Source organism: Zootoca vivipara, chromosome 6, assembly GCF_965207765.1.
Source record: "Zootoca vivipara chromosome 6, rZooViv2.hap1.1, whole genome shotgun sequence".
In the NCBI taxonomy this organism is placed as follows: domain Eukaryota; kingdom Metazoa; phylum Chordata; class Lepidosauria; order Squamata; family Lacertidae; genus Zootoca; species Zootoca vivipara.
The window spans coordinates 85,944,623-85,956,514 of record NC_142589.1 but is presented as its reverse complement, the minus strand read 5'-3'; the positions used below and the strand labels follow the sequence as shown (position 1 = coordinate 85,956,514).

General features: G+C 50.8%; 1 protein-coding gene across 1 annotated transcript; it reads left to right on the top strand.

The window, feature by feature from the left end:
• Positions 1 to 1,319: 1,319 nt before the first annotated feature.
• AMH (anti-Mullerian hormone) lies at positions 1,320 to 11,320 on the top strand. Its single transcript, XM_088672928.1, has 5 exons — positions 1,320 to 2,036; positions 5,074 to 5,255; positions 7,818 to 7,941; positions 9,502 to 9,691; positions 9,999 to 11,320. Exons 1-5 carry the CDS (start codon positions 1,493 to 1,495, stop codon positions 10,939 to 10,941), a joined length of 1,983 nt encoding a protein of 660 aa, XP_088529054.1. The 5' UTR covers positions 1,320 to 1,492; the 3' UTR covers positions 10,942 to 11,320.
• The last annotated feature ends 572 nt before the right edge of the window (positions 11,321 to 11,892 follow it).

The window sequence follows — 11,892 nt, the reverse complement described above, 5'->3', positions numbered from 1 at the left end:
AGACCGAAGTGCTGTTTCTGGGGGACAAAGGGTGGGTGGGTTTGGGGGACTCGCTGGTCCTGAGTGGGGTAATTGTGTCCCTGAAGGACCAGGTGTGCAGCCTGGGGGTCATTTTGTCCATGGAGGCATAGGTCAATTCTGCATCCAGGGCGGCTGTCTGCCAGCTCCACCTGAGACCCTGCCTGCCTGCCGTGTCTCACCAGAGTGGTCTATGCTCTGGTTATCTCCCGCTTGGACTACTGCAAGGCGTTCTACGTGGGGCTACCTTGGAAGGTGACTCAGAAACTACAATTAATCCAGAATGAGGCAGCTAGACTGGGAGTGCCCGCCAAGACCATATAACACCTAAGACCTAAAGGATTTACACTGGCTCCCAGGATGTTTCCAAGCACAATTCAAAGTCTTGGTGCTGAGCTTGAAAGGCCTAAACAGCCTTGGCCCAGTATACCTGAAGGAGCATCTCTGCTCGCCTTGTAAAGCCCAGACACTTGAGGTCCAGCTCTGAGGGCCTTCTGGTGGTTCCCTCACTGTGAGATGCAAGGAGACAGGGAACCAGGCAGAAGACCTCCTCGGTATTGGCACCCACCCTGTGGAACGCCCTCCTGTCAGATGTCAAGGAGATAGACAACTACAGTGGTACCTCTACTTATGAATGGAGCTCCGTCCGCCATCTTGGTTTAGATAGGATTTTTTCTACTTACGAATTTTTAGATAGGGTTGCTTCTACTTACGAATTTGTTCTCCCAATGCATTCCTATGGGATTCGACTTACAACTTTTTTCAACTTACGAATGTGCGCTCGGAACGCATTAAATTCGTAAGTAGAGGTACCACTGTATCTGATTTTTAGAAGACATCTGAAGGTAGCCCCGTATCTGGAAGTTTTTAAAATTTGATGTTTTATTTTGTTTTTTATATCCTGTTGGAAGCAGCCCAGAGTGGCTGGGGAACCCAGTCAGATGGGTGGAATAAATAACTTATTATTATTTCCCCTGGTTGGTCCAGCCTTTTGGGCTCTCCGGACGTCCTTAGACAGACATGTCCATCTTGGGACCGTTTCTCGGGGTGGGAGGGGGGGACCCGTCTCGTTTGTTTTCCTCCAGTTTGGGGCTGCAGGAATAAAGAAGATTGCTAAGTCAAGGTTGCAACCATCTGGGTGGCTTGAGTTCTGCGAAAGCGTCCGGCCTTTGGAGATAACCAGCAGCTGAAAATAGAACAGAAGGATTCCTTTGAGCCAACCTTCTCCTCCTCCTCCTCCTCCTCCTCCTCCTCCTCCTCCTCCTCCTCCTCCTCCAAGAATCTCTCCAGGGAAGAACACTGTGCATTGTTGATTCAAGGACAGCCGGGTTGAAAGGAGAGAATTCGAGACACCTCTTCGCCTGCCGTTTCGCTCTCTCTCTCTCTGGACGCTTCCTCCACCCCCTCTTTCAAAGGATGCCTCCATTCGCTGCTGGTCTCCAACAGCTTTCCTAGAAGCACCCCGAGACAAAGCATGCATTCTGTTATCGGAGTCGTCCTGAGCCTCCTGCTGATGATCAAGTCTATCCCTGCGCCTGGGAAGGAGATCCTAGCAGAAGAAGGGCCTGAGCTTCCAAGCCCCATGGAATCTGTGGGGCCCAATCCCCCAGAAGAGGAAGAAGTCCTGGGCACGTCGGACTTTGGGGACCCCAGGATGACAGTGGAGGCCCTATCTCCCACGGACGCAGAATGGGACGGGCCCTTAGGTCTGTGGCCCCACAGGGCTAGCTTTCGGCTGAGGCCCCACAGAGACCCCGAGGGGCCTGTTTGCAGGGTGAAGGTGCACCAGGCTGGGGAATGGAGCCGCCGTCCTCTGGAGGTTGTGGGTCTCCTCACCAGCTACGACAGCAAGTTCCTGAAGGCGCTGAGCGGGTCAATCTGGAGCGAGGAGGATATGGAGGCGTTTGGGGTCTGCCCCACAGATGTGCCCCGGGGTGTCCTGGCCTCTCTGCAACGGGTCGTCGCTCACCTGGATGACCCGGGCGAAAACAGGCTTCTGTGGCTACACCTGGAAGAAGGTAGGTGTCCATTTGCGTGAGAGCTCTAATTCACGAGCACCGATTTGTTTCCACACTTCAGATCATTGGGAAAGGGAATTGAAAACAAAACTGCAAGGGGTCATGATGCCGTTCTGCAAATTGACGGTGCGGCCACCTTTGGAACGCGGCGAAGGGTTCTGGGTGCCTCGCCTCAAAAGGGAGTTGGAAAAGGTTCAGAAGAGGGCAGCCCAAATGGTCAAGTTTCCTAGGATCTGCATTTGGGACTCTTTTGTTTAGAGGAAGAGGCAACATGATAGTTAAAATGATCCATGACATTGAAAAATTGGGAAATTGAAAAGTTTCCCTCCCGAACACTAGAACTCACAGGAATCCCAGTGAAGGTTGGAAGATTCAGGGCAGGTTTCCTAGTTGGCTCAGATGGCTTCGAAAGGGATTCGGACAAGTTTGGGGTGTTATATAGATGACTAGTAGCCATGCTGCTTTGCTCTTCCTCTCTTGACTGGAGGCAGCAGTGTTTCTGAATATCATAAAATCATAGAATTGTTGGAAGGGACCCAAGGGTCATCTAGTCCAACCCTCTGCGATGCAGGAATACCAGTTGCTGCAAACAACAGGAGGGGAGAGTGTTGCTCTGATGCTTGGATCCAGTTTCCCAGAAGAGGCATCGGACTGGCCACTGTGAGAAGAGGCTCTTGCGTCTCTACGGAACCTCCCAGTCCAGAGGCAGTCTATCGAGATCCCTAGGTTCTTAGGGGTATTTGGCTGCTGTGAGAACAGGATGCAGGACTAGGTGGGCCATTGGCCTGATCCTGCTGCTGTGGGCTTCTGATGCTCTTATTTGGCTTCGTAGGTGTGGATTATAAGCAGGAGCTCTTGACACCCAGGCATCTATCAGCTCCATCTGGTATGCAGGCTGAGACCCTACCTGCCTGCAGACTGTCTAGCAAGAGTGGTGCATGCTCTAGTTATCTCCCGCTTGGACTACTGCAATGCGCTCTACATGGGGCTACCTTTGAAGGTGACTCGGAAACTACAACTAATCCAGAATGCGGCAGCTAGACTGGTGACTGGGAGCGGCCGCCAAGACTACATAACACCGGTCTTGAAAGATCTACATTGGCTCCCAGAACGTTTCCGAGCACAATTCAAAGTGTTGGTGCTGACCTTTAAAGCCCTAAATGGCCTCGGTCCAGTATACCTGAAGGAGCGTCTCCACCTCCATCATTCTGCCCGGACACTGAGGTCCAGCACCGAGGGCCTTCTGGCGGTTCCCTCGTTGCGAGAAGCCAAGTTGCAGGGAACTAGGCAGAGGGCCTTTTCGGTGGTGGCGCCCGCCCTGTGGAACGCCCTCCGAACAGATGTCAAAGAGGAAAACAACTACCAGACTTTTAGAAGACATCTGAAGGCAGCCCTGTTCAGGGAGGCTTTTAATGTTTAATAGATTACCGTGTTTTGTTTTTCTGTTGGAAGCCGCCCAGAGTGGCTGGGGAGGCAGATGGGCGGGGTATAAATAATTTATTATTATTATTATTATTATTATTATTATTATTATTATTATTATTATTCAAGAAAACCTCCAGATTTAGTCTCCCAGCTTGAGATCCCTCTTCCCTTTCTCGGAGATTCCTCTTCCCTTTCTCGGAGCTTTAATGGGCAGTGCCAACTTTGCAAGCGCCTTGTCAGACAGCACACTTCCTACGGGATTGATGGGACCATCTCTGATCCCTCCCCTATGCAAAGTTTCCAGGCCGTATCCAAGGGCAGCCCCATCCCCGAGTGTGCTGCAGTAGTCTAGCTCGGGTTCAACTAGCGTCTGGGTCACTCAGGCAAGGCCTGATCTCTTTCTCTCCAGCTAGCGCCACTGCTTGCTGGTGCCCACTGGGGACTGGTGAGGCAGGAAGCAGGGACCCCAAAGAGTAGGCAGAGCCAATGAGAGGCTGCGCTAGATTGTTCTAGTCTCGCTCCTCCCAGCTGGTTTCCGCAATGGTGGGATCTAGTTATGAGATTTTCTGATTTCTAGTAAAGAGTAAATGGTGATCTATGCAGCCAAAACAGAACCGCCCAATGCACAAGGGGGAAAGTGTTGACAGGCTTGGGATGAACCCCAAATATTGCAGGAACCCCTCAAATTTAAATTGCCCCAGGAAGCCTGCCCCCCGCAATGTCTTCTGTAGGCTGAGGGTGCACACTGGAAACCCCAGTGTGTGTTGGGGAGCGGGGAATGGAGGAGGACGAGGAGGAGAGGGGAGTGGAATGGCATATTGTGAAAGAGTTTGGGATGGGATGCCCTGGCTGAGAAGCCCCACACGCCACACACTTTGTTACAGGTCTCATGCTATCTCCTTCTCTCTGTATGCCTCAGTTCAGGGCCAGCAGTGGGAATTTGATGGGAGAAGAATAGAATCTATTCAGTTCCCCGAAAAGAACAGAATATATTGAAGAACAGAGGATACGGGGCAGAAAGTGCTGCATGCACTGCGACCTTTTATTACAGTACTCACCGTGTCTTCCTCTCTCTCTCCCTGCCTCTGTTCAGGACCAACGATGGCAATTTCGCCAGAAAAACACACACAACAACTTGCTATAATGCAAAGAGCCGAATAAGTCGGCCCGCTACAACGCATGCTGCCTGGTTCTTCGGGTGTGCAGTACTTCTCGGCCAGAGCTTAGTCTCGGGATGACATCAGGGTTTTGACTTGGGTGTTGGGTGGTTCGGTGTACTGTCAAGGCAGTGTGATTAGGATTGCCTGTTGCTTTTTTAAAAGGCAGGCAGGCAGGCAGGCAAGCTTTTGTTATTTCATTTTATAATGAAGTGGAGAGAACCATTAGTTTCGGGAGGTGCTAGTCCTCATTGAGATCTCAAGTGATGCATGGTTTTCTCATAATGCAGAGTGAGCGATACCAAGTGCCCAGTGTAAGATTTTTGGCTTCCCCCCCCTGGAGCTGCGTTTTTAAGCTGGAGTTTGGTACACCAATAATGGCGGGAGTGAGGGTCTCCCTTGTCCCAGGATGAAAAAGGAGGTCCCTGTCTGATTCTCCGGTTTCCTTCCTGCAGTGAAGTGGGAGGCTCAAACCAAACTCCTCTTCCAGCTGACTTTCCACGAGGAGGACGCCGGGGGCTTTCTGAGGTCCCTGCAGCTGGCCCTGCTGATATTTTACCAAGGCGGAAAGGAATCGGGGGGTGTTGGGACCCCAGAGAAATTCCTGGTGGCAGGGGAAGGTCTCCATCCTAAACAGGTATGCAAATGGGGATGGGGGGGTTGAATTGTTGGAAGTGGGGGTGAATTATTATTTCATTCCTGGCTCTAGACGCTCCTCTTTTCCTTCGGGGAGCTCCAGGTGAGACGTGTAGAGCGCCTTTCGGACTTTATCCTCGCACAACAACCCTGTGAGGTAGGCAAGGCCCAAGGTAACCAGGTGAGCATCGTTGGGATTTGAACCCGAGGGTCTTCCCAGTCCTAAAGCGACATGCCCATTTCATGGAGAGAGATAGTCCGTCAGCTGCCGTTTCAGGGAAATAGAACCCATGGCGCTGTGGTTAAACCACTGAGCCTAGAGCTTGCTGATCAGAAGGTCGGCAGTTCGAATCCCTGTGACGGGGTGAGCTCCCGTTGCTTGGTCCCAGCTCCTGCCCACCTAGCAGTTCGGAAGCACGTCAAAATGCAAGTAGATAAATAGGTACTGCTCTGGCAGGAAGGTAAACAGTGTTTCTGTGCCCTGCTCTGGTTCGCCAGAAGCGGCTTTGTCATGCTGCCCACATGACCTGGAAGCTATACGCCGGCTCCCTCAGCCAATAATGCGAGATGAGTGCGCAACCCCAGAGTCGGTCACGACTGGACCTAATGGTCAGGGGTCCCTTTACCTTTACCTTATTTTTATAATTTAGATACCCCTTTGCATCGCAGAGTTATTACGCTAGCCTGTCCAAATGCATTCCCCTCCTTTGTACTGCCTGGAAGGTTTCAGAAAATCCCCTTCCAGAATAGACTGCTCTGGTGGAATGAATATGCCAGATACGATATACTGTATAATTTTGGACTTTTCGAGACTCTTAGGAGAGACCTACTGGCGACTCTTTTGAAGCTTAAAGTATCTACTTGCAAAGAATTTGGAATCCAATATCTGTTGAGGGATCATGATATACCCAGATCTACTTGAGATTGTTTTAGGATATTTAGAGGAGATTTTTAAGGTCAAATTTGAAACAACTTAATTTTACTTAATGGTGGCTACTAATTCTTTTATACATTTCACGTGTTTAATAGACCTTGATCACCAATGTTTTATGCATGGTTCCCCCCCCCCTCTCTATTATGATTTTATTGTCTGAATTGTGCCAATAAAAGCTGAGTGAATGAATGAAATAGAGCTTCCATGTCCAGGATCATGCTACCAGTGAGCATAAAGTGCTGAAGTGCAGGCCTCCCAGCTGACCTAAATAGATTCCTGGTGGGCCCTGTTTTTCCTAAACTGATACTTTAAGAAACATAAATGAGGGCAATGCTTTGAATTTCACTTATTATTGTTGTTTTTTACTTGCTCTGCCAGCACTGCCCTGTGGAAATCCAACAGATAACTGGCTGACTGACCGTACCCAAAGGGTGCTCATCAATGGCTCCTCCTCATCCTGGAGAGTAGTGACTAGTGGGGTGCCACAGGGTTCTGTCTTGGGCCCAATCTTATTCAACATCTTTATCAATGACTTGGATGACGGGCTTGAGGGCATCCTGAGCAAGTTTGCAGATGACACGAAATTGGGAGGGGTGACTAATACCCCAGAGGACAGGATCACACTTCAAAATGACCTTAACAGATTAGACAACTGGGCAAAAAAAATGAAAGGCACAAATACAGGATGGGAGACACCTGGCTTGAGAGCAGTACATGTGAAAAGGATCTAGGAGTCCTGGTAGACCACAAACTTGACATGAGTCAGCAGTGTGATGCAGCAGCTAAAAAAGCCAATGCAATTCTGGGCTGCATCAATAGGAGTATAGCATCTAGATCAAGGGAAGTACCAGTAATAGTATCACTGTATTCTGCTCTGGTCAGACCTCACCTGGAATACTGTGTCCAGTTCTGGGCACCACAGTTCAAGAAGGATACTGACAAGCTGGAACGTGTCCAGAGGAGGGTAACCAAAATGGTCAAAGGCCTGGAAACGATGCCTTATGAGGAACGGCTTAGGGAGCTGGGTATGTTTAGCCTGGAGAAGAGAAGGTTAAGGGGTGATATGATAGCCATGTTCAAATATATAAAAGGATGTCATATAGAGGAGGGAGAAATATTGTTTTCTGCTGCTCCAGAGAAGCGGACACAGAGCAGTGGATTCAAACTACAAGAAAGAAGATTCCACCTAAACATTAGGAAGAACTTCCTGACAGTAAGAGCTGTTCGGCAGTGGAATTTGCTGCCAAGGAGTGTGGTGGAGTCTCCTTTGGAGGTCTTTAAGCGGAGGCTTGACAGGCATATGTCAAGAATGCTTTGATGGTGTTTCCTGCTTGGCAGGGGGTTGGACTGGATGGCCCTTGTGGTCTCTTCCAACTCTTATGATTCTATGATTCTACAAGTCCCATCATCCCTGACTGCAGGTCCTGCTAGCTAGGGACGATGGGAGTTGTGGTCCCAATACAGCTGGAGACCCGAGTTTGGGCAACCCGGAATTCTAGAGGAAGCCATCAGCAGAGAGGTGTCACCCATTGAACTTCTGCCTAGCGGAGGTGATGCTATGTGCCTCGGGTGCTGCTGCCTTTAGCCATTTTTGCAGATATTAGATGCTGTCTCATTTCCACCCCACAGGTCGTCTGTCTCTCCAGCAGAACCCAGTACCTTGTCCTTCAGGGGTCGGCGATGTCAGGCAGACATTCCCTGGGGCAGCTCAGCTTTGAGGTTTCCTTGGCAATCAAGCGCCAGAGCAGCAATGGTATGACCCCAATTGCATGAAATAAAATAGAAACAAACCTTTGACGTGCAAGCCAAGCATTGCGGGGTGGGCTTTCATCCTGAGCCCCGCTCAGGATTGCGCTCTCCATAGCATGCAAGTATATGCAAAATAAATTCCCTTCCCAATATGTATTTTTTATTGAATTTCCAATTTTTCCCAAATTAACTTCAAATTCAATAGATGTTTAATGTATTCACTTCCAGCTCCACCATGTTTTTGTTTTGCATTATACAGTGGTACCTCGGCAAGACGAATGCCTCGCGCAACGAAAAACGCGCAAGACGAAAGCGTTTTGCGATCTTTTTGTTGACTCGCAAGACGATTTGTTTTGCTTTTTTTTCTTGCTTTGCTTTGTTTACATTGGAAAACCGCAAGATGAAATTTTTGCAATACAAAACGACTCGCGGAATGAATTAATTTCGTCTTGCGAGGCACCACTGTTACAAAAATCCCTGTAATGCAATTACTTTATCATTTTCCATCCGCTGCTCCCCTCCCGGATCCTGCCTGCGGTTTCACTTGGTTTTAATGCTTTTCCAAACAGTCCAAAAAAAGGCCTCCACTCTTGTATTAAAAGTTCATCAAAATAAATCCTTTAAAATGCATAACATGCTTTGGCATCATCTGTATCTGAGATCACAAAGGCCCCATCCCAATCCTCACCACGTTGCAATCCTTACATTGGAGTAAAACCTCTGTCCACGTTACATGGGGCTTAGAAGAGGAGTTCAGGGAAATGTTTTTTTTTAAAATAACTTTTTAAGTTTCGTGCCTTTGCTTCCCAATTTGCATTGCACCGTGACTTACTGTTAATTTTATTGATTATAGTTCGGAAATTGTTTATTGTGATCGCTAAGAGTGAAGTTCTGTTTAATTATTATTTGCCGGTGTTTAATTTTACTGTGTACTATTATATTCTGACGGGTTATTTAATATTACTTTATTTGACATAAGTTGTTTATTTTCAAAGAATCATAGAATTGGTGGACTCTCTCCTTCCTTGGAGGTTTTTAAGCAGAGGTTGGGTGGCCCTCTGTCACGGATGCCGTAGCTGAGATTCCTGCATTGCAGGGGGTTGGACTAGAGGACCCACAAAGGTCCCTTCCCAACCCTACAGTTTTTGATTCTACAAAGGTGAACGTTGCATTTATGCCCATCTCTGAGGGTCCCTTCCAATTCTACAATTCTACGCTTTAATCCCCACAACAGCCCTGTGAGGTAGGACAGGCAGAGAGGCAGTGGCTGGTCCCTCCCACTGAGCTGCATGTGGCTGAGCGGGGGATTCGAACCCTGGTCTTCCAAGTCTTGTGCTCTAACCACTACACCACACTGCCTCTCATTTGATAATATTAAATAATAGCAGCAGAAAACAATAATGATAATAGCAGCAGCCATCTTTTCAGGAATTGGGGGAGGGGGTCTTTATTAGCTACAACCGAGGGACAAGGGAGGGCACTCTGTCCATGCTCAGGACACCTTCCATTTGTTCTGCTCTGCAGGAAGCAAACCCTTTCCTCGTCCTCTTTGCCTCCCTTGCAGGCACCGGCCTCTCCCAACACGAAACCCAAAACCTCCTGTTCGGTTTCGACCCGAAGTGCTTCACCCGCATGACTCCGGCTGTGTTGCTCCTGGCCAGGCTGAGACCCCGAGTCGCTCCAGTCATTCTTCCCTCTTCATCTTTCCTCGCCGCCAACGGCAAATTGGACGTGGTCCCTTACCTGAACCCCAGGTGAGACCCCTTTCCTCCCCGCCGAGGGCTGTGCTTGATTTGCTCAAAAGGGAGGGCTCTCTGTCCATGCATTTCTCTCCCTCCTTTCTCTGGCTGCGCCCATAGTGCACATTCAAAGTGCATGGGAATAGCAGGAGTTGCTCTGGTGCCCGAATCAGGCTGGCGGGTCTCCCTTTGGCCTGATCCAGCAGGATTGTCCTTATGGAACCTCCAGGTCCAGAGGCAGTCTATCTGGACCCCTAGGTTCTATGGAGTATTTGGCCACTGGCCTGATGCAGCTGCCCTTCTGACGCCCTTGTCTCCGCAGTGGATCCCCGACGTCTGCCACGGCCGATGTGCAGCCCTCCCCGGCCGCCCAGCCAAACACCACCTCCGCCCACCCAGCACCCTCGAGCACCGGCCGTTTCCTCGCCGCTCTCTCCCAGTTCGTCAACAAGGTCCTGAGCCCTTCCGGAGAGCCGCCGCCGACCCCCGGGCCGCAGCTCCGGCTGAACTTTGACACCATGGAAGCCCTCCCTCACCGGGTGCTCAACCTCTCCGAGAAGGTGGCCTTGGAGCGGCTGGTGCAGTCCGAAGACCCCCTGGTGGTCTTGTTCCCCGAAAACAGCCAGGCCTTGATGGAGAGCCATTTGGCGCACTGGGCGCTGGAGGGCAAACTGCTCCGGCAACTGCTGCAGAAAATGCGGGAAGTGATTCGGGAGCTGGCGGCTTTCCAGTCTTTCCGGGATCACGAGGCCCTCTTCCATGGCCTCCTGGCGTTCTGCTACTACCCTCCCGGGGTCCCCGGTGCCGGCGATCCCGAGGGAACCGCAGACGGCTCTCGCGGGCGGCGGAAGATCCACAGCCTGCTCCTTCTCAAAGCCTTGCAGGTCCTGCGCGCCCGCTGGCGGGAGTCCCGGAAGGTGGCCCCCCGCGCCAACCGCAGCACCCAGGAGCGCGAGGACTACTGCCGGCTGCGCAAGCTGAGGATCGAGCTGGTGTCCACGGGGTACATCATCTTCCCCGAGTGGTACGACGCCAACAACTGCGCTGGGCCCTGCCGCTTCCCGCTGTCGTCCCGCGTCCCCGACTTCTACTCGCACACGCTCTTCCTGCTGCGGGTTCAGGAGCAGGGGCTGCCCCTCGAGAGAGCCCCCTGCTGCGTCCCCGTCAGGTACTCGAGGAGCGTCATCGTCACCTTCACCAACGACCAAGGCATGAAGGTGAAGGCCTACCCCGACATGGTGGCCGAGGAGTGCGGCTGTCGGTAGAGAGGGGCTGGCTCGGTGGCGGTGGCTGGGGTGCCAGGCCGGAGCACGCTTTGCCCTCCTCCTCCTCCCGCCATTGAGCTCGCCTCTCCTTGCCCGGCTGTTCCCCGTTCTCCTTTCCCATCAATTACTTCACCCTCCTCCCACCACTGGCATCACCCTCCTTTGCTCACCAGACTTCACCCTTCTCCCACCGCTGACCAGGACTGCTGTATCTCTTGTTCCTTAGACCAAGCTAATAATGCTGGTCCCACACCGATGACACCTCCTCATGCATAGTCAGCCTACCTCCAGTTCCTCTTGCTTTGCATAATTTATTCTGCATTTGCATATATATCTTATGGTGCTGGGATGATTAAATCTGTTGGATATTGGTTTTTTTAAATTTTTTGACTCTGTGTGGCATTTCTTTTCCAGAAGCGGCCTGTGCTTGGTTTTCCTTCGTTCTTTAAACTGATGTAGTTTCTTTGCAGATTGATCAGAGATTAGCAGACCCCCAAGGGTCATCTAGCCCAACCCCCCGCAATGCAGGAGAGTGCTGTTATTTCCAACGCCCTGCTTGCAGGTTTCTGCGGCATCCGGTTGCGTTGCTGCTGATAAAAGGATGCTGGATGAGATAGACCAAAGTCTAGTCCAGCAGGGCTGTTCTGGACCCTTAAAAAAATGTGACCAAGGCCATGCCCCTGAGCATGGGCAGAGTGCTTCCCCTTTCCTGTGCTGCCGTCACCAGAACCCCACCACCAGCTTCTAAGAAACAGCATTGCTTGCTGCGTAAGAATGCTTAGATGAGGCACCCCCTTCTGAGAGCAAGCCATGCCTCTTTTTGGATCCCTCCCGTTATTGCCGGACTTGAACCCCTATCAGCTCTGGACAGGAATTATGGGAGCTGGATTCCAGCAAGATTTTGCAGGCCATATATGTTCCTCACCCCTGTTCCAAGAGGCAGCAAGGAAG

Bases quoted from the DNA above. Each gene is read 5' to 3' on its own strand.
- AMH (XM_088672928.1), top strand. From the start codon at position 1,493: ATGCATTCTGTTATCGGAGTCGTCCTGAGCCTCCTGCTGATGATCAAG. The intron at 5,256-7,817 runs GTATGCAAATGG...TCCACCCCACAG, and splicing joins AAGGTCTCCATCCTAAACAG to GTCGTCTGTCTCTCCAGCAG. The intron at 9,692-9,998 runs GTGAGACCCCTT...TTGTCTCCGCAG, and splicing joins GTCCCTTACCTGAACCCCAG to TGGATCCCCGACGTCTGCCA.